The sequence below is a fragment of the Oncorhynchus mykiss genome, chromosome 9, assembly GCF_013265735.2.
Source record: "Oncorhynchus mykiss isolate Arlee chromosome 9, USDA_OmykA_1.1, whole genome shotgun sequence".
Lineage (NCBI taxonomy): Eukaryota > Metazoa > Chordata > Actinopteri > Salmoniformes > Salmonidae > Oncorhynchus > Oncorhynchus mykiss.
Genome location: NC_048573.1, coordinates 69,409,187 through 69,432,837, shown reverse-complemented (window position 1 = coordinate 69,432,837; position 23,651 = coordinate 69,409,187). Strand labels below are relative to the sequence as shown.

The 23,651-nt window shown below is 40.5% G+C and overlaps 1 protein-coding gene across 1 annotated transcript in view; it reads right to left on the bottom strand.

Moving 5' to 3' along the window:
- The window catches only part of tnr5 (Tumor necrosis factor receptor superfamily member 5), a gene marked incomplete at its 5' end in the record, with an annotated part of 1,066,050 nt that overhangs the window by 945,537 nt on the left and 96,862 nt on the right, over window positions 1-23,651 (bottom strand). The window contains 2 exon segments of the mRNA NM_001165184.1: window positions 5,647-5,781; window positions 6,918-7,002. Of these exon segments, the coding sequence (NP_001158656.1) occupies window positions 5,647-5,781; window positions 6,918-7,002 (220 nt within the window).

The window sequence follows — 23,651 nt, the reverse complement described above, 5'->3', positions numbered from 1 at the left end:
CATTAGGCTACTACTGGAAACAGTTAACCTGTGTTCATGCATATAGTGACATGTATTACTAACAAATTGTATTTAAGAAATTGATCCTAGCAACAAATTAGGCACCACTGTGTACACTGCTCAAAAAAATAAAGGGAACACTTAAACAACACAATGTAACTCCAAGTCAATCACACTTCTGTGAAGTCAAACTCCACTTAGGAAGCAACACTGATTGACAATATATTTCACATGCTGTTGTGCAAATGGAATAGACAACAGGTGGAAATTATAGGCATTTAGCAAGACAACCCCCAATAAAGGAGTGGTTCTGCAGGTGGTGACCACAGACCACTTCTCAGTTCCTATGCTTCCTGGCTGATGTTTTGGTCACTTTTGAATGCTGGCGGTGCTTTCACTCTAGTGGTAGCATGAGACGGAGTCTACAACCCACACAAGTGGCTCAGGTAGTGCAGCTCATCCAGGATGACACATCAATACGAGCTGTGGCAAGAAGGTTTGCTGTGTCTGTCAGCGTAGTGTCCAGAGCATGGAGGCGCTACCAGGAGACAGGCCAGTACATCAGGAGACGTGGAGGAGGCTGTAGTAAGGCAACAACCCAGCAGCAGGACCGCTACCTCCGCCTTTGTGCAAGGAGGGGCAGGAGGAGCACTGCCAGAGCCCTGCAAAGTGACCTCCAGCAGGCAACAAATGTACAGGTGTCTGCTCAAACAGTCAGAAACAGACTCCATGATGGTGGTATGAGGGCCCGACGTCCACAGGTGGGGGTTGTGCTTACAGCCCAACACCGTGCAGGACGTTTGGCATTTGCCAGAGAACACCAAGATTGGCAAATTCGCCACTGGCGCGCTGTGCTCTTCACAGATGAAAGCAGGTTCACACTGAGCACGAGACAGACGTGACAGAGTCTGGAGACGCCGTGGAGAACATTCTGCTGCCTGCAACATCCTCCAGCATGACCGTTTCGGCGGTGGGTCAGTCATGGTGTGGGGTGGCATTTCTTTGGGGGGCCGCACAGCCCTCCATGTGCTCACCAGAGGTAGCCTGACTGCCATTAGGTACCGAGATGAGATCCTCAGACCCCTTGTGAGACCATATGCTGGTGCGGTTGGCCCTGGGTTCCTCCTAATGCAAGACAATGCTAGACCTCATGTGGCTGGAGTGTGTCAGCAGTTCCTGCAAGAGGAAGGCATTGATGCTATGGACTGGCCCGCCCATTCCCCAGACTTGAATCCAATTGAGCACATCAGGGACATCATGTCTCACTCTGCTTTAGTCCAGGTTTGGGAGGAGATCAATCAGGAGACCATCCGCCACCTCATCAGGAGCATGCCCAGGCATTGTAGGGAGGTCATACAGGCACGTGGAGGCCACACACACTACTGAGCCTCATTTTTACTTGTTTTAGGGACATTACATCAAAGTTGGATCAGCCTGTAGTGTGGTTTTCCACTTTAATTTTGAGTGTGACTCCAAATCCAGACCTCCATGGGTTGATACATTTGATTTCCATTAATCATTTGTGTGATTTTGTTGTCAGCACATTCAACTATGTAAAGAAAAAAGTATTTAATAAGAATATTTCATTCATTCAGATCTAGGATGTGTTATTTTAGTGTTCCCTTTATTTTTTTGAGCAGTATATATATATATATATATACACACACACACACAGTTGAAGTAGGAAGTTTAAATACACCTTAACAAATACATTTAAACTCTGTTTTTCACAATTCCTGACATTTAATCCTAGTAAAAATTCCCAGTCTAAGGTTATATCTATATCACACACACGTGTGAGTGTTTTTATTTTTACTATTTTCTACATTGCAGAAAAATAGTGAAGACATCAAAACTATGAAATAACACATATGGAATCATGTAGTAACCAAAAAAGTGTTCAATCAAAACATATTTTATTTGAGATTATTCAAATAGCCACTCTTTGCCATGGCAGCTTTGCACACTCTTGCCATTCTCTCAATCAGCTTTACCTGGAATGCTTTTCCAATAGTCTTGAAGGAGTTCCCACATGTGCTGAGCACTTGTTGGCTGCTTTTCCTTCACTCTGCGGTACGACTCATCCCAAATCAGCTCAATTGGGTTGAGGTTGGGGGATTGTGGAGGCCATGTCAACTGATGCAGCACTCCATCACTGTCCTTCTAGGTAATATAGCCCTTACACAGCCTGGAGGTGTGTTGGGTCATTGTTCTGTTGAAAAACAAACGATAGCGGGACTAAGCCCAAACTACTGCCCCTGAACAAGGCAGTTAACCCACTGTTCCTAGGCCGTCATTGTAAATAAGAATTTGTTCTTAAATGACTTGCCTAGTTAACATTTTCTGTTTAATGAACTTATCCTCTGCAGCAGCGGTAACTCTGGGTCTTCTCTTCCTGTGGCAGTCCTCACGAGAGCCAGTTTCATCATAGCGCTTGATGGGCTTTGCGACTGCACTTGAAACTTTCAAAGTTCTTGAAATGTTCCGTATTGACTGACCTTATCTTTTAAGAAGGCACACCTGTTAATTGAAATACATTCCAGGTAACTACCTCATGAAGCTGGTTGAGAGAATGCCAAGAGTGTGCAAAGCTGTCAAGGCAAAGGGTGGCTATTTAAAACACGGGAATACAATTGAATTGTTATTCAAACAATCATCAAAACAGTTCAGGTGTTTCAAACAGTGACATTTTAATATTTATGTTAAATGCACAGGTACTGTTAATATAAAAAATGTCAGTAAAAAGTGACAATGTTTTGGTAGATATAAGAACAGGTGGATAAAGTTAACCAATTTCTGTCCCTGTATTAAAAAGTCTACTCCAGATAAGTGCACTTATTATTCAAAATGCAGGTGCCTTCTGGGTATCTGCGTGCATTCATGGCACTTCCTCAGTTTAGTGGAACATCAGCTACAACATTACCAGGCACATTTTCTGCTGTTTCCTCTCTGGAAAACAAAAAGCAAACAAGTCAATCATTTAGTTAGTAATAGTATAAAGTGGGGCCGGCACGATACGAGTATTTAAATATTCTGTCCATGGCAAAAATTAAACCACGAAGCAGGCCAAACTCTTTGGTACTTTAAAAACCTTCTGTATGTAAAATAATGTCTGTTAAAGCTTGGAATATAAATACATGTGACTGCATGACATAATGGTGTTTGTTTCCAACATTAGGGCTGTTTTCCTAAAGAAGTTAAATCAGCTTTGTGTTTTGTTTCATTGTCATAATACTGGTATCGTCCCAGCCCTAGTATAAAGTAATCTGTTTACTCAGTTATTACTATGATAGTCTGAAATATTGAATCCAAATGGATGACATACAGGGAGTTACTGGTAGTTACTTCTTGATGTCCCGTTTCTTGCACAGGAACCTATGAGGTATTACACAAGTTAGGATCGCTATAGCAACTAAAACGGACTAAATTACAATAACATTGGATTCTTTACCTATCAACAGAATTTCACTCACTAGAAACATTTTTTCAGGAAAAACGAACTTTGACAATGGATTTGCTTGCATAACAATGTTATAAGAGGGTTTATATTAAAACTTCAAATTAACAGAAAAGTTTAAATAGAATGACTTACCTCAGAAGATTCACGCAACTCTGAAAGTTCAGTAGAAATAGTCAGATTAATAGAGGCAAAACAAACTAGTTAACATGGTGAGGAAGGTATTAATGTAAAATAAATATCGACTGACCTTTCTTACGTTTAGCTGAAAACACAACAAGAATAATCAGATTAGTTGGGGTAAAGACAACTCACCATTAATCACATGTTTATGTATTAGAATAGCAGGTTACATGACAATGAATCAAATCAAATTTTATTTGTCACATACACATGGTTAGCAGATGTTAATGCGAGTGTAGCGAAATGCTTGTGCTTCTAGTTCCGACAATGCAGTAATAACCAACGAGTAATCTAGCTAACAATTCCAAAACTACTACCTTATACACACAAGTGTAAAGGGATAAAGAATATGTACATAAAGATATATGAATGAGTGATGGTACAAAGCGGCATAGGCAAGATGCAGTAGATGGTATCGAGTACAGTATATACATATGAGATGAGTATGTAAACAAAGTGGCATAGTTTAAAGTGGCTAATGATACATGTATTACATAAAGATGCAGTAGATGATATAGAGTACAGTATATACGTATACATATGAGATAAATAATGTAGGGTATGTAAACATTATATTAAGTAGCATTGTTTAAAGTGGCTAGTGATATATTTTACATCAATTCCCATTAGCCTTACGGTTGTGGGCGGAGCAGTTGCCGTACCTGGCGGTGAAACAGCCCGACAGGATGCTCTCGATTGTGCATCTGTAGAAGTTTGTGAGTGCTTTTGGTGACAGGCCGAATTTCTTCAGCCTCCTGAGGTTGAAGAGGCGCAGCTGCGCCTTCTTCACGATGCTGTCTGTGTGGGTGGACCAATTCAGTTTGTCTGTGATGTGTACGCCGAGGAACTTAAAACTTGCTACCCTCTCCACTACTGTTCCATCGATGTTCCATCAGCGGGGTGGAGATGTTGTTACCTACCCTCACCACCTGGGGGCGGCTCGTCAGGAAGTCCAGTACCCAGTTGCACAGGGTCTCGAGCTTGATGACGAGTTTGGAGGGTACTATGGTGTTAAATGCCGAGCTGTAGTCGATGAACAGCATTCTCACATAGGTATTCCTCTTGTCCAGATGGGTTAGGGCAGTTTGTATTGTGGTTGAGATCGCAACGTCTGTGGACCTATTTGGGCGGTAAGCAAATTGGAGTGGGTCTAGGGTGTCAGGTAGGGTGGAGGTGATATGGTCCTTGACTAGTCTCTATCAGCACTTCATGATGACGGAGGTGAGTGCTGCGGGGCGGTAGTCGTTTAGCTCAGTTACCTTAGCTTTCTTGGGAACAGGAACAATGGTGGCCCTCTTGAAGCATGTGGGAACAGCAGACTGGGATAGGGATCAATTGAATATGTCCGTAAACACACCAGCCAGCTGGTCTGCGCATGCTCTGAGGGCGCAGCTGGGGATGCCGTCTGGGCCTGCAGCCTTGCGAGGGTTAACACGTTTAAATGTTTTACTCACCTCAGCTGCAGTGAAGGAGAGTCTGCATGTTTTGGTTGCGGGCCGTGTCAGTGGCACTGTATTGTCCTCAAAGCGGGCAAAAAAGTTATTTAGTCTGCCTGAGCTGGTTTTCTTTTTGTAATCTGTGATTGACTGTAGACCCTGCCACATACCTCGTGTCTGAGCCGTTGAATTGCGATTCTACTTTGTCTCTATACTGACACTTAGCTTGTTTGATTGCCTTGCGGAGGGAATAGCTACACTGTTTGTATTCGGTCATCTTGCCCTGATTAAAAGCAGTGGTTTGCGCTTTCAGTTTCACGCGAATGCTGCCATCAATCCACGGTTTCTGGTTTGGGAATGTTTAAATCGTTGCTATGGGAACGACATCTTCAACGCACGTTCTAATGAACTCGCTCACCGAATCAGCGTATTCGTCAATGTTGTTGTCTGACGCAATACGAAACATATCCCAGTCCATGACATGACATGCCTTTAAAGAAGTGACTCATTAAATAGAGAAATAAAGTTAAATAAACAAAGGACTAACCTCTTGCCAGGTAGAAACCAAACAGTGCAGCAACTGTTAGGCCAAATAATAATATTGGAGCTATTAGAGTGGTATGGATCCTTGGTGGCACTTTGTTACAAATAACATCTTGTCTAGAATTTCCATCTTCAGTCTTCACGCGTCCCATTGCTGCACAACTGCAGCGTAAGCAACACAAACACGTATTTAACTAGACAGGTCAACTACAGCATATTGTAACGTCAGGTTTTATATGGGTTAATGGTAAATCCATTTCAATTCAATCACTTTTTGACAGCATCCTTTTGGATTTAAACAAAACTTTACGTACTGTTTGCCAATGGAAGAAGTGGTCACAAAGTAAGTCATTTTTAGGACCTAAATGGCAAAACATTCAGGAGATAAAATGTGATACATTTTGTTGCCATTTTGCAAAACCCCACCATCCCATGAGACATCCATGGCTTCATCACTGGGAAAAGATATCAACCTACGTGACATCAAAGAGGGCCAACCAACTTTCTGATAAGAGAATGCAGTGATGAGTACTAATTACTACCACAAATATGGCCAGTTCACCCAGTTAAATGTCAACTTAAAATGGTCATGTTTATTCCATCATCTATATTTCTATTTCCTGTGGAGGATTGACAGTGTAATTTAAAAACAGATATTCGTGGACCTCCAACCATCTTTGTGGTACCATTTGAAAGTTGACATTTCCATTGTATTCCTATTTCACTACATTTATTAGCCAAAACATTACTCACCCTGTAGTCAAGAGCATGTTGTGTCTCAACCGATGGTGGGCACAACACAAAAACCTCATGACCTAAAATAAGATTTTTATTACAAACCTTTTTTTTTTTTTTTTTTTCAAAGAAATTATTAAATAGTTTGAAAACCATGCTTGTAAGCTTTTAAATCTCAACCATTAATCTTTTCCAGTGATATGAAGACATGGACGTCACCTTTTACTTCCTGAATGTTTTAGCATTCAGGTCCAAAAAGCCACTTTTTCTGAGCACTTCTACAATGTGTGAATATGTATGGAAGGTTTCATTTAAATCAAAAGGGGTGTTGTCAAAAAGTGAATGAATTCAAATGTTTTTACCCTGAAGCCAGCCTGTAATTATATTGTCAACCCAAATCTGGTTGCCAGAACTTCATTTATAGATTGCTATCAGAGCATTGATACTCAGTATATACTGAGATGCTTAGTAAAATATAATATCCTCAATATCCCAATTACTTTTAAAGAAAAAAATACATATAAAGCAATTCAAGAAACTCTAGTACACAAACGATGACCTACTCAGTCCAAGCAGTGCAGTTCACACCATGTTGTGAGTAAAAGCCATGCTGACACTCCTCACACACGGTATCTGTTGTCTTTGTACCTATATGGTGAGAATAAACCATGTTATCATGTTCAAAAGTTAACGATTGTGGTGCTGGAGAAGTCAAAAATCACCTGAGGTATGACTTCACTTCAAAAAGAAACCAGAGGGAAAAAACCCACCATCTATCTAGAGCCCACGTTATGTTCAGTTATCAGAATTATAATGTCCTGTACGATATTTAGCCTCTACTTCATACTTACCAGGTGATTTAGTACTCTGTCCCGGTGAACAGTGTGTATGTTCTACTGCAAGGCTACACTCAGAGTTGGATGAGTAGCTTCTACAGTAGTATCCATCTAGAACGTCGCAGACTGTGTTACTTGTTGGTTTGCACTCTGTCTGAGTGAACAGGCCCTGTCCTGGAAAATATCAGATTAATTTCAGTCAGAGGACTACTTATGAGAAGGCCCCTCATACCCTTTTCACACTATTGTGGTGACCTGAAACGTAAGACACTGACTTAGATATCATCTTTTTTACATTGTACTTTCCAGTTGGTGGATGCAGAACCAAACCAGTGCCACACAACTCAGCTCAGCAGTGAAAAGGGTATGATGTGTACTGCTAAAAGGAAATATGGGAAGGTTTAGAAGAAATGTAAATGTACCTGGGTCACAGGGACTGCAGGGAAAGCACTTGGTTAGACCATTGGCCTCGTTCATGAAGGTCCCTCTGATACAGGGTATACAAGATGTGCTGGACTCTATTGTACAATCTCTCCGGACCACCAAGCCTAATCATAGAAGATACAACTTAACTTATAGAGACGTTACATATTTTATTTAAGTAGCCTAGTTTTGTTGGTTTGGCTACTTGAAGAAAACTATGGCCTATCACTCACAGCCCACCTCTTCCAATGCATTATGGAAAAGTGTGCATCGAACATCGAGTATAACATCCTGGCAGTTAAATCATACTCGATTTTTTTAAAAATGTATCTGCTATAAAAAATTTAAAAAACATGTTTTTACATGTTTCCCACTATTCGTTGATTTCAGTAGGGTATCCCCATATTTAATTGATCAGATGTCAAAGCTGAGATGAGTGACATCTGTGCATTTAAAGTGTACTCGATTTTTAAAAATATCACATACTATAAAATGTTCGTTTTTCGCATACTCAGACGGGTGACTTTTTAGGACACAAGTATTGGTATTCGGACAGAACCAGTGTTCATGGAACACAGCTCTCTGCATTATTATGTTTTTTTGGGGGGGGGGCCCCCGGTGACATCCAAGGGGGTTGTTTTCTTAGGACCTGGTCTTCTATCTTTTTCACTACATACTGGTATGGTTCTGGAGATAGTAAATATAAATGTTAAAATGTGGAAAAGTGACCCTTTAATTGGGAAGATGCCGAATAGCGAAGCTTCTGCCGTTGTGTTTAAATGTAGGCTAAGTAGTTTTTGTTCTCCTTAAAATTAACATGAGTATTTTATCGTGGTCTTTTTTTTTTTTTTTTACCAAAGTGGATTTCTGTTCTCTCATTAAAATGTTTCTTGTTCTCTTGGCCTTTGTCAGCGCTTTTAAACTAAATACTAAACCAACTTTTGATTTCTGGATGTGTCTGCACCGGGGACTCTGGGTGTGGCTGCACCGGGGACTCTGCACCGGGGACTCTGCACCGGGGACTCTGCACCGGGGACTCTGGGTGTGGCTGCGTTATTGATGTCATGTTAAATCAGGCCTTCTGATTTGTTTTAGTTTTGTAATCTAGGCTACCTTCTGAATTATATAAATTATGGATCAAGCCATAGCGGTCATTCTGATCTCGTTCCCAAAGCTCAGTGCTTTAGTTTATCATGTTGCTGTCCAGCTGTTCTGAATTTGGGATGCACCCGACTGTCCACGTTTTTCTGTGCAATACCTTTTGATTTGAACAGTTTTGATGTGTGTACTAGGCTATTTGATTTAATATATAACAGCACTTTGATTTCACTAATAAATATGTTGAAATGGAACCAAATGATCTGTTTCTGTCCTCTTTAAATAGGATAGATGGCCTTTATTGGCTACGGTATAGGTTGAGTGTGATAGTCTGCCTATAACCAGCCTGAGTAGGCTGAGTAGGCCTATAACTAATTATCTAGAGTTTAGAGAAGTGAATGGAACTGGAACGCAGTCATGAGCCGCTACTGTATTGTGGCATACTTTTTACTAAACGGTACGTGCTAAACAGTATGCGACGTTGAGTACATAGTATGCGGTTTAAGCATGTAGTACGCTAGTATGGATCTTCGGAAAAAGCCAACGCATCCCATTTACTGCATAAATCCTCCTGAAATACTATGGTGTGTGAGATATTGTAGGCTACCTGTAGAAATGTGCCTGACCCTTGTTTACTGGTAACATGCAATTCAACAACATTGAAAAAGCTCATACATAAATTAACATTACCTTTACCACACATTGGGCAGCACTGCCCGTCAACCTTTTTGTATTCGGCTGGACCACAATCGCTTCCAAATACATGCAGAAAATTAAAACCTGAAACAGACAAAAAAAGATGCATAGGCTAAGGGCCAGTCTGTTTGTTCTCTATTGACAACTCCTTAATTGCCATGCCATGCTCTTAACAATGACATTGGAGTTGAAAATAACACAAACAGACTGGAACTTGTAATTAAAACAAATTATAACTTAGTGTTTTCCTCCCCCTAATAAGTGGAAACCTACAAGATGGTGGCCGGACGCCAACGACTGACTTAAGACAACACCCCTCTTTCGACTTCGAGTCAGGAGAGTGTTTAAAAATATATATATATATAAACCAAGCTGTGCAAATGTAACGGATGTGAAACGGCTAGCTTAGTTAGCGTGGGCGCTAAATAGCGTTTCAATCAGTGACGTCACTTGCTCTGAAACCTTGAAGTAGTAGTTCCCCTTGCTCTGCAAGGGCCGCGGCTTTTGTGGAGCGATGGGTAACGATGCTTCGAGGGTGACTGTTGATGTGTGCAGAAGGTCCCTGGTTCGCGCCCGGGTATGGGCGAGGGGACGGTTTAAATTTGTACTGTTACACAAACCTTGCCCACATCTGAAATGTAGGTTATGCAATTAATTTCGGCTCCGAAATACTGTAACATCCGATGAGTACGCTAGACTAATCACAAAGTAAGTCTGAATATTTATCTAAATCCGTCATAAAACGTTAATTTAACCATTGGGGATGTTATGTCCATCATCAGATTGAAACTTCTGAATGTGCGCATGACTTCCGCTGCTCCCCCAACCTTGTTTTAAATGTTTTTCTTCTCATATTGTCAGGTTAATGTCGTAAAATAGATTGTTGTAGCTTACTATACATGCCGACTATTTTAAGGGATTGTGCTACCAAATATGAATTGTTCTGTGGTGCAACTGTTAGGCAAGGAAGGATCCATTGTATACATTCTTCTATTGTGTTATTGACTGTACGTTTGTTTATTCCATGTGTAACTCTGTTGTTTTTGTCGAACTGCTTTGCTTTATCTTGTCCAGGTCGCAGTTGTAAATGAGAACTTGTTCAACTGGCCTACCTGGTTAAATAAAGGGAAGGAAAAAAACTCAAGATTAAAGCATTTGCGTTTGTTTAAACATAACTATATTATATTACTGGTGTGGTCAGTTGCTAGCATCGTTAACTCAAGTTTGCTGATTCAATGTGATAGTTGGACTATTTGATTTAGCAGGACGCCAATTTATATCACAATTTTGTCAAACTTAAATGTAGCTAAACCAGCTAACTTACCAATGAGGAAATACTGTGCAGACGAAAGGTATATCATTTTCACTTGATAAAGACATCACAACATTGTGACGATACATTAATACTGCTACGAGCCAACTATTATATGTCACATATGCTTTAAAAACACTATTATTAGTTAATTATTTGTGCCTTTTGTTTTGCTAGTTTAGCAAGCAGGGTGCGTTGACATATGACCCCGGATATGACGTAATTGGCCCGGTTGAATTTATTTTGAACGGGGCCAAATTCTTCTGAATTATAACTGAAAACCATTGCGTTTGGTCTATAATAGGTCTGAAATATTAGGAGGTACATTATACAAATCAACTTAACTGGCCCACTCACACCCATGCAGTTCACATTTTGCAAAGAGACTGATCACTGATGGCTGGTAAAACAAGCACAAACCATGACCAATGCAAAATCTATATTAGGTGAATAATCTGCTAAACACTATATAATACAATATGTACAAAATATGCATCAAAAGCAAAGGAACTATACAATCATGGAGGACTGTAAGAAAAGTCATGAAGTGTGTATTATTAATTGGAGTCCTATTGGGATGCATCAGGGTCACACACGGGACATAGCCTTCACTTTGCACCATTACCTTTGTGGGGAACGGGGATTATACAAATCCATGGTCGCACAACAAGTCAATTTTTTCCAAATCAGTGTCCAGGCCATGTTATTCAAAGGTCCTTTGCACAGCTTGTATCAACAGAATCTACAGTACACCATTATCAGAAGCACTAGTTCCATGGGGATGGAATGGGATCATCTGTAGGTTTCCGCAGTTTAAGGATAATTGCTCCAAAAATGCAATTGTATCCTGCACCATCATCCAAAGACCAGGTACAGTGTCATACAAAACTCATTTAGTTCCAGTTATGCTCGAATGACTTGGACTGACAATTAAAATGAAGGCCACCTGACCTTACCCTGGACAGAACAGACCTGGCTCCTTCTAGGGTTTACATCTTTGTCCCCAGTATTGGAAGATTGTACAAAAATGTTTTTTTCCTTGGAATTGTTTTTTAGAGTTTCAGGCCACGTATCAAGGTCATAGTTGGGTTAATATGTAAACCACAAAACAAAGGTGTCAGCACCCAACTTTAAAAAAAATGGAGTCTAGATCACATTTACCATGTAGTAGGGCCCAATTTCTGTCCACTACATCTCAGGCCAATGAACCTCAGACTGGATTGTTGTAAAGAATGTCCTAGGGGCATGAATCTATACATTTTTAACAACATGTCAAGTTTACATGAAAAAGATAAAGTACTAAATCATACATATTCTGACTGAAGTTCACAGGAACTCATGCTTACCATTCTGTACATATGTTAACAAAACCTTTACCTGTTCTTGTTCTCACAAACAGCGTTGTTCCCTCGGTGTCTGATTCCTTCAAATGAAACCTCAACTCAATAAAACATAAAAAGTGTAACCCCCAAGTCAATAGAAATAACAGAACAATTTCTGTCATCTATCTCCTTGCCACAGTGAGTATGATATAAAATGCAGTGGAGGTGCACATGAACATACCTCTATAGGTGTTTGTAGGCCTTTATGTACATCTGTAGGCCTTTATGTACATCTGTAGGCCTTTATGTACATCTGTAGGCCTTTATGTACATCTGTAGGCCTTTGTGTACATCTGTAGGCCTTTATGTACATCTGTAGGCCTTTATGTACATCTGTAGGCCTTTGTGTCTCTGTAGAAATAAACATTCACGTTGAGACAAAATAATCAATATCGTCATATGACCAATAGGCAGTGGTACTGTCAGAATTGACAAAAACTGGATATTTCTCACTATTCATCTAGGTCAGGGATGGGCAACTGGCGGCCCGCATGCTTTTGAAGGCCCCCAGATAAATTTTTATAAAACATTTTGAAACTCAGTCTCAACTTACTGTATATTCTACTATTCTAACTTACAAGATGCAATTTTGAAATTTAGTTTTGCATCAGCAGTTTCTCTTATGTAAATTACTGATAGTCAGTCAATTATCCCATGTCAGCAAAACATTTTTCAGATACCTAAGTTGGTTTAGCGGCCAGCTATCTAAACTAATCATGGTCAAATTACCAGCCAAGGGGCCCCTCATTGAATTTGTTAGTCAGTCTCACTCCGATATCATATTAAAAACTGCAAACCTGGCCTCCCGAGTGGCGCAGTGATATAAGGTACTGCATCAAAGTTGCTAGCTGTGCCACTAGAGATCCTGGTTTGAGTCCAGGCTCTGTCGCAGCCGGCCATGACCGGGAGACCCACGGGGCGGCGCACAATTGGCCCAACATCGTCCGGGTTAGGGGAAGGTTTGTCCCATCGCGCTGTGGCGGGCCGGGCGCATGCACGCTGACACGTTTCGCCGGGTGTATGGTGTTTCCTCTGATACATTGGTGCGGCTGGCTTCCGGGTTAAGAGAGCATTGTGTCAAAAAGCAGTGCGGCTTGGCTGGGATTTGTTTCGGAGGACGCACGGCTCTCGACCTTCGCTACTCCTGAGTCCGTACGGGAGTTGCAGCGATGAGACAAGACTAACTACCAATTGGATAACACGAAAAAAAGGGGGTAAAAGTTTTTTTTTTTTATCTAATAAAAAACAAATGCAAACATTTCCCTTGGTCCCATGTCAAAATGTGTAGAATTACAGCAAACTTGCTTTGAAACAACAGCATTTTCTTTCCGCCATAAAACTGAACAAATGTCTCTCCACTGTCAAGGGGGGGCACTAAAATATTTAGCTCACAATGTGTGTGTGTGTGTGTGTGTGTGTGTGTGTGTGTGTGTGTGTGTGTGTGTATGGTGGTGTTGCCCATTATTCTACAATGTAGAAAATAGTAAAAATAAAGAAAAACCCTGGAAAGAGTAGGTGTCCAAAACGTTGATGTCTCAATACCAATACAAAAAGTGCTGTAATTTCTAAACGGTTAACCGATATGGATGAAAAGACCCTCAAATTAAAGCTGACAGTGTGCACTTTAACCTCGGGCATTGTTTGAGTTTGAAACTGTGATTAAGTGAAATAATCTGTCTGTAAACAATTGTTGGAAAAATTACTTGTGTCATGCACAAAGTAGATGTCCTAACCGACTTGCCAAAAATATAGTTTGTTAACGAGAAATTTGTGGAGTGGTTGAAAAATGAGTTTTAATGACTCCCGACTTCAACTGTAGCTTAGCTAAACTTTCGACTTCAACTGTAGCTTAGCTGAACTTCCGACTTCAACTGTAGCTTGAAGCTGACAATTGATTGATGTTGGTGGTGATAACCTAAAAGCTGGCGTTCTATAGACAAGATGTGGTGTGTGTGACTCGAGATAGAGAGAGCCTGGAAGAGTTGAGAACAATGCCTCATTCTCATCTTCCTGGCATCTGGGAAACTAAGTAAAAGACCATCCTGTGTAGATTACCAAGGTTGCTTATGGGAAGGCTATAAATTACGGACTAAGCAATCTTGGTATCAGCTATATAAAAACTGTGCATTGTCTGTAAAGGCTAGACTCTCAGCCTAACATTTAGTCAAGACCGGTGGGCTGACGGTCTCATTATTGCAATAACTAATCAATATTAAATAAAGATGATTGTTTGAAGAAATGACCAAGACCAAGTCTCTCTCAGTACTGAATTTCCATGACATCTTTGGCGACGAGGAGGTAACCTGCAACTTCACCTGTTGACCTCTCCTGAAGATCTGGGTTAACTGTGCATAGGGGATCAGAAATTGTGATCTCAGTGTGAACCACGCTCATTATTGAGTAGCTGGACCCGCCTAGGATCTGATATGTAGCGGACAGAGTACTGAGAGAGGTAGGCTTGGACAATCTATCAATAAGTGATGAAATTATAAGGAAAAAATATATTTAAAAAAGGAAAAAATAATAGCCCCTGTTGAGGGTACGCTCAGAGCGAGGTCTTCCTTAAGAGGGCCACAGCTGAGGTAACTAGCAGGACTGGAGTTGAATTGATAAGAGTGCTCTTAAGTGAGGTATCCTTGGGCATGATTGTTAATTAGCCTGTTGCGGGCAACCAAAAGTCCAATCCGTGGTACTGACTTGATCACAGTAGGATGTCGAGGTTTGTGGGAACGAGGGACCTGCGCCAGGTGACACCTGAACAGATACTGGCCCTGGCGAAGGCTAATTATAACGTGTTATGTGTTTTGATAAATGAGGTAAACGGGTATACCCTGGGTTACTATTGTTAGGTGTTATTGTAAGTGTTTTCTTATTCCTGATACTTATTATTATTTTATTTTTTCCCCTCACCTTTTATTTAATTTAACCAGGTAGGCCAGTTGAGAACACGTTCTCATTAATAACTGCGACCTGGCCAAGATAAAGCAAAGCAGTGCGACACAAACAACACAAGAGTTACACATGGGATAAACAAACATACAGTCAATAACACAATACAAAACTCTATATACAGTGTGTGTAAATGTAGTAAGATTAGAGAGGTAAGGCAATGTATAGGTCATAGTGGCGAAATAATTACAATTAGCAATTAAACACTGGAGTAATAGTGCAGAAGATGAATGCAAGTAGAGATACTGGGGTGCAAAAGAGTGCAAAAGAGCAAAAAAATAAATAACAATATGGGGATGAGGTAGTTGGGTGGGCTATTTACAGATGGGCTGTGTACAGGTGCAATGATCAGTAAACTGCTCTGGCAGCTTAAAGTTAGTGAGGGAGATATAAGACTCCAGCTTCAGTGATTTTTGCAATTCGTTCCAGTCATTGGCAGCAGAGAACTGGAAGGAAAGGCGGCCAAAAGAGGTGTTGGCTTTGGGGATCACCAGTGAAATATACCTGCTGGAGCGCGTGCTATGGGTGGGTGCTGCTATGGTGACCAGTGAGCTGAGATAAGGCGGGGCTTTACCTAGCAAAGACTTATAGATGACCTGGAGCCAGTGGGTTTGGCGACGAATATGAAGCGAGGGCCAGCCAACGAGAGCATACAGGTTGCAGTGGTGGGTAGTATATGGGGCTTTGGTGACAAAACGAATGGCACTGTGATAGACTACATCCAATTTACTGAGTAGAGTGTTGGAGGCTATTTTGTAAATGACATCGCCAAAGTCAAGGATTGGTAGGATAGTCAGTTTTACGAGGAAATGTTTGGCAACATGAGCGAAGGATGCTTTGTTGCGGAATAGGAAGCCGATTCTAGATGTAATTTTAGATTGGAGATGCTTAATGTGAGTCTGGAAGGAGAGTTTACAGTCTAACCAGACACCTAGGTATTTGTAGTTGTCCACATATTCTAAGTCAGAACCGTCCAGAGTAGTGATGCTAGACGGGCGGGTGTGAGCAGCGATCGGTTGAAGAGCATGCATTTAGTTGTACTTGCATTTAAAAGCAGTTGGAGGCCACGGAAGGAGTGTTGTGTGGCATTGAAGCTTGTCTGGAGGTTTGTTAACACAGTGTCCAAAGAAGGGCCAGAAGTATACAGAATGGTGTCGTCTGCGTAGAGGTGTATCAAATAATCACCAGCAGCAAGAGCGGCATCATTGATGTATTCAGAGAAAAGAGTCGGCCCGAGAATTGAACTCTGTGACTGCCGGAGGTCTGGACAACAGGCCCTCCGATTTGACACACTGAACTCTATCTGAGAAGTAGTTGGTGAATCAGGCGAGGCAGTCATTTGAGAAACCAAGGCTGTTGAGTCTGCCGATAAGAATGTGGTGATTGACCAAGACGAAAGCCTTGGCCCAGGTCAATGAAGACAGCCAAGGTTTAGATTGAAGACACGGGTACTCTGTTGGTAGTTTTGCACATTTGTATAGACATAAAATAATCTATACCATAGTACTCACAGTAGGCGATATCCCAGCGTGGATACAACACCCCGTTGTGGGACCACTAATTAGGCAATATTTTGATAATGGTGTGGGTTTCCCTGTTCATATGGACAGGGTTTTGAAATCTAAAAACAGCGCTAACCGGTTTTCCTTGTCTGCCTCTGTGTTTTTGTTTGTGTTTTCTGTGAATGTGATACGAGAGAGTGTGAGGGAAGTATGTTTGGGGAACAGTACTGTGTGAATGAGAGTGTGTGTGCGTGAGGGCAGAAATAAGTGTTAATCTTACATTTGGATAATGAGATATGGTGCATTATCTTGGTGTTCCGTTCAACAATGCCCATCATAGAATATCACAGGGTGGTATTATTAAGTGCTAGATGTTATTCTATCATTTCTGGAAGACTAGAGAATCGTTGAGAATTATTCCCATAGGGCAGCGTCCGAGAAACTAAGGTGTTTGGGTTCTGCTGGGAGTGTATGGATGAAGAATCGTTGGAAACGGAGTGATTTAATTCATGTGAGTGATATGTTGATTATTGATTCTGTGAAGACATGAAAAAAAATAATGATAATAATCGATAATAATCGATATATAATCGATTACTAGAATTTTGATAAAGTAAATACTGGGAAAATAATAAGGTGCAACTTAAACAACTCATATGTAGACGTACATATGGATCATTTGATAGAGATAAGGTTAAAAGCATTATATGACTGTCTGAATGCTTATGTGATTTGTTTTCCGTCAGGGTAATACATTTAGAGAAAACTGCCCCTCAGGCCTGAAAATGTGTTTTTTTTTCGCAGTAAGAGATAAGTTGCTATATTTATTGAATAAATATTTTTTCCATGAAGTTAGAGCAAAATAAAGGTGGAATTTCGACGTAACTTATATAACGTAGTACAAAGCGTAATTTTGTGTTTTTCATAAAACCGCGAGGAGAGAGGAGCAGGAATCAACATCATAGGAGATGTACACTAAAGCTAAGCCATAAAGATACAAATAGAAGAGCACGCACATTATACCAATTCGGCTCGAATATGGAGGAGAAGAAAAAAAATCTAATCATGGATAAAATTCGGTAGCATTTCCCTGCTGACAGGAAAATTCTGGGTTGCAATTGTGACTTGACACAATGATATAAAGCAAGAATCATTAGCGCAACGCACCAGTGTATTAATGTTAGCGTTCTATCAGCGTAGTCGCACTAACCGTACTATTTGTGAAGTAATTTGAGTATGTAGTATGCTTATTGGTCTTAAGATATACATGATTTGTTTTAACTAAGTATTACAAATGTGTTGCTTGCGCTATCTTTATGAACTGCATAGTATATCATTTTATCCAGCTAGTATATTAACTATATGCTATTCAACTACCCAGCGTTTGTTGACTTGACTATTCACGTCATTCTTAGTTTAGCTAAATTTGTTCTCAATGGACATTGTTAAACAGGGTATTTGGTAAATTTGCTCAGGCTATTTTGTTCGGATTTCAGATCACTGGTTTGTATGTACCAGAGCGCAGAATAACTGATGAATTCACGAATGCTCAATGCCGGTTGAATATGGCCAGTGTCAGTAAACATTAGGGATATAACGTCATTTGAATTATTGTCAACAGCACAGTTAGTCACCAATGTTTTGAATAAACATGGAAAAGCCTGACCAGCTCTGCTAGGTGAGTAGAAGGGAGAGTGAAGATGTATACTCTTGTTTGTGTCTGGAAGTAACATTAGGTAGCAAGCTAGCCCACTAGCTTGGGTGTGAGGCAAGAAAAATATTCAAGTATATTTTATGAGGTCAGAGATTGGATCAACCCTGCTCCTTAGCAGAGGTTGGGGTTGAGTAATCCTTGTGAGAATCAAGGATAATGGATACTACGTACCATTTTAAAACTGGCAGCACATAGGGGCAGTAGCACGAATTGTTTACAAATAGTCTTAACTTTGTTTCACGCCTCATTTAAACAATCGCTAATGCGTGTGGAGTTGGGGGTTCTGTCTTGATACAATATGTAAGATAGTGTATTTGTTATTGGTGTAAAAAGACGAAGAAGTTCGTATGCCAAACATCGCCACATTAGTAAACTATGTCGTAGATCAGGGTCACAAGGCATTAAATGGTAAAGTACAACCGGCGAAAAAATATGAAATATTTGGGGGTTTCGAGAACAATGCGACTCAGGAAAGCCATAGTAGTTTTAAACTCGTGAGACTTTATTTTATTTTATTCTAAAATAGATGTATTGAATTGACGAAAGGAAGGAAGAGATAACAGAGTAATTAAAGTGGGCACCCTGTGAAAAGTAGAAGTTGTTAGTTTTGACTATAATGACATTTTAAAAAATGACCTGGTAACATAAACATTAGATGGAAAGACAGATAGAGGTACCGTAGAGATTCTAGAGGGCTTTCTGCGTTTAAATGAAGAGATGTAGACTAGTGAAGGTGACAAAGGAAAGTAAGTCAATTGGAAAGTAAGGATTTTGGATTTGAATGGATTAAGAATTGGCTGATGTATTTTCTACATTTGGGCATTAAAATAACAGATGTTTAATGAGTGTAAAGCAGAGGTTGGTATTAAACATATATAGAGTAATATTGATATGGAGGATTGATGTAAACTTAATGAGTGTTGACAGTATGTGAATGGTAATATGTTATTAGTGTTTTTTCTATAGCACTCTAATGATGCGATATTTAGTCATTTGAAAAACGGAGGTTTCAATACAAGGTTAAATGATGAGTAGAGAGATTGAGCCTTGAGATTGTAAAATGATTCGCTGTGGTTGAAAGTAGACAGTGGGATATTTGAAGTAGAGGTATGAGAAACATTCTTTGACAGAATCTGATTATTGTTGCTTGGTTTTATAGTTAGGTAACACCAGTTGAATTTGAGCAGGAAGTTAATGCATTGCAAAATCTGTTTCCATTACGTGTAACCGTGTCCAGTAATAAAATCATGAAATAAGTATTGACTATCAAGCTGATAAGACGGCACCAACTTTTTGATGGTTCTTCATTTGTTAAACAACAGTTTTATATTTTGCTAAATTAATGCAACAGGTTAAACTGATAGGATTACCGGAAAGGCGCTCTGGGATTGTTTATTTTAAAACGGGTCGATTCCACATAATGAAACACTGCATTAGGGCTCCCGAGTTGCGCAGCGGTCTAAAGCATCTCAGTGCAACAAGAGGTGTCACCGTAGTCCCTTGTTCAAATCCAGGCTGTATCACATCCGGCCGTGATTGAGAGTCCCATAGGAGCGGCAGGTAGCCGACACTGGTCTAGTAACGATACCAGGATGATTGTACATGGTTATGGGAGTGAATTGTGTCTAAGGGTAGCCCATGCTAAATTAAGCGCACATAGACGTTGGGGTACATTAAAACTAATTATTAATGATTTGAGGGAGTACAATGGACTTATTATTATTATCATGTTTTGTTTGTAGTTACAACTTTGGGTTGCTGATTAAGATGTAGTATAGTGGATATTGATGAAATGTGAATTGATGAGAATTATTTTGATAAAAATGTACTGAAGAAGCGTACTGTAAATCTGGGATACGAAATGTATGACATGTTTGACTGTTATTTAGATAAGTGTTATTTTCTCTATCAGACCAATTATTTGAAGGGTTTGAATGACCTCTGTCCTGACTTTCTAGTATGGTTTGATCACCCTCACTGGAATGCCGAGAGACATTGGATGATGATTTAAAGGTCATATTTAATACTGATTTGAAGGTCATTTGTAATGCTGATAATTACGGAGAAGTTTTATAATTAATAGCACCACGAGCAGGATAGACCTGTCTCTAGTCTGTTTACTATGAAGTTATGGGTACAAGTTTTATGGCGTTATTAAGGGTAGTAATTTGTAGTGTTGTTGTTTTTACACAGTCACTATGGTGAATTATGTGTCAAGATGGGGGGGAATTACCTGTTTTGAGTTTTTTTGGATGGAAGTTTACACACCTTGAGTGATATGTAGGGATGTATTGAGTGATGTATGAAGGAGTGTATTGTTGCGTTGTTTGTTCTGTTTTGGTTTGATAAATCTCCTCAGATTGGGTCTGCTGGATGATCAGCATAACTTCCTGACTCCGTGACTGATCCTATGACTGGGATGAGGTTGACAGTGTGATAAGGCATTTTAAACTAATTTGAAACATTGTTTCAGCAGAATGTGATAAAAAAAATGGTGCATTAAAAATATTGATAGTAGTAATAATTTGCCTTATGAACTGAACTGTTGTTCTGATTTGTCCTTTTTTGAGGTTACGGTGGAGATGGTATCTTGATGCATAGGCCGGGATCATTTGACCAAAACATCCACTAATTTGAAGGGGGTCCACATACTTTTTTATATATAGTATGCATGTGAGAAAAAGAATCTCATCTGTTTATCTGAAAGTGTTCTGTGTTTGCATATTCTATTCACTGTCTAGTAACTGTAAAAACTATTGGTCGCTAAATCCGGAGAAATGACGGACCTTGTAAAATTGTTGAACACTAAATCCAGCTGGAAGGACCACGTAAAAACAGTTGGCTGGTATGCCCTCACCCGTCTGAGCAGTTGGCTGGTATGCCCTCACCCGTCTGAGCAGTTGGCTGTGAATGCCCTCACCCGTCTGAGCAGTTGGCTGTGAATGCCCTCACCCGTCTGAGCAGTTGGCTGTGAATGCCCACCCGTCTGAGCAGTTGGCTGTGAATGCCCACACCCGTCTGAGCAGTTGGCTGTGAATGCCCTCACCCGTCTGAGCAGTTGGCTGTGAATGCCCACACCCGTCTGAGCAGTTGGCTGTGAATGCCCACACCCGTCTGAGCAGTTGGCTGTGAATGCCCTCACCCGTCTGAGCAGTTGGCTGTGAATGCCCTCACCCGTCTGAGCAGTTGGCTGTGAATGCCCACACCCGTCTGAGCAGTTGGCTGTGAATGCCCTCACCCGTCTGAGCAGTTGGCTGTGAATGCCCTCACCCGTCTGAGCAGTTGGCTGTGAATGCCCACACCCGTCTGAGCAGTTGGCTGTGAATGCCCTCACCCGTCTGAGCAGTTGGCTGTGAATGCCCTCACCCGTCTGAGCAGTTGGCTGTGAATGCCCTCACCCGTCTGAGCAGTTGGCTGTGAATGCCCTCACCCGTCTGAGCAGTTGGCTGTGAATGCCCTCACCCGTCTGAGCAGTTGGCTGTGAATGCCCACACCCGTCTGAGCAGTTGGCTGTGAATGCCCACACCCGTCTGAGCAGTTGGCTGTGAATGCCCTCACCCGCTATATACTTATAACTGATTGGTTTGGTTCTGCCCTCTATAGGGCTGTACAGTTAAAACACCACTGTACTCTTGACAGTCACCACAACAAACACAGACACAGCTGTTTCCTTTGAAGATGTTTATATGATTTTGGTCATCTGAATTACTTGGAATCGTATTGTTGTATAAGACAAAGACATGTAAACAGTATTAGTTAATAGTTATAACTATTCAATATACATATGTACATGAATAAATGGCATTACACTTACAACATGTCTATAAAGGGCTATAAACACAGCATCAATATAAACAAACTTAAACAACAAGGAAAATATATAGATTAAGAAAAATAAATGCTTTTATTTGACTTTATCATTCATTTTAATTTAATTTTTATTTTTTCAAAAGTATTATTATTTTTGTATTTTTTATTTTTTTAAAGCCTGTCACATCTGTGAATGTGGAATGTGTTTTGTTGGTTGATTGAAAAACAAGAAAACTTAATAAACTTTAAATTGAAAAAAAAAAAAACATTCACCTTGTGAATGAGAGAGAAAGAGAAACCAATTATTTGGATTGACAAACGGTCAAGATTTATGGCACGCGCTCTTTATCCAGCTTTGTGTGAGAATCCTCCAGGCTGAGGGGTGGTAAATTACTCTGTGCATGAGCAAGCTCCCAGAACTGTCTGGGTCATCCATGGCAAGGCGAACAAAACTCCTTCATAAAGGCTACTTTGGAAAACGCTGTAGTAGCTTGTGCATGTAAAAGACTGTTTACCAATACAACAACAAAAAAATTAAAGTACTTGGGCAAACAATGCAATAACACTCAGGCAGTAGGAATAATACTACATACGATAAACATTAAGCAAAGTAATATTGGCAACTCTAACATTAAAGAAGAGAAACAGCCATATGTCTGGAAGTTATCAAAGTAACTAAGTCATTCGTGGTAATTACCAGTTTATTTAACCCTTTATTTAACTAGGCAAGTCAGTTAAGAACGAATTCTTATTTATAATGACGGCCTACACCAGCCGGTGCTGGGCCAATTGTGCGCCGCTCTATGGGACTCAAAATCACGACCGGTTGTGATACAGCCTGGATTCGAACCAGGGTGTCTGTTGTGACGCCTCAAGCAGTGCCTTAGACCGCTGCGCTACTCGGGAGCCCAATAAACCACCCTGCAACTTACATTTCGATGCACAGACAACATTCAGACATTCGTGTTACTGTCGACAATAAAAAGTCCTCAGAAACATGCGTCTTTTCCCTTCGGACGACAATAACACTCTGACCTGAGTGGGCGGGTGCAGTGTCCATATGCACATTTCCAAGCGCTCTGATTGGTTGGAAATGGCAGGGCAATGACGGGTGAGGATCTTTTTTAGGTGGGCTGAGCAGCCAAACTAACAGGATATAAGGGAAACTGGAGGAACTCTGAGGGGAAGTTCGGTGGAGACGAGAGGAGCAGGACGGCCTTTTTACAAATAACAATGGATTACTGACATGTTTTATCCCCGAACAACGAACTGTATGAAGGTAACATGCTTCATAATTATTTACTTATACATTTATAAGTAACTATAAAATGTTTATTTTTTTTAGCAGGGATGGTATGTTGAATGTACTGTTAATGTCTCCTTACCAGGAGAGGGCATAATCCCTCTACGCAATACTTGACCTGGGAAAAGGTTATTGGGAATGGAAAGGGGATACCTCGTCAGTTGAACACTTGTTCTATGTGAAGCTAGCACCTGGATATTAAATATGAATTATCTAAGAGATAAGTTATTCGGCTCATCTTTATATCCACGCCTTACACTTGCTAAATCATC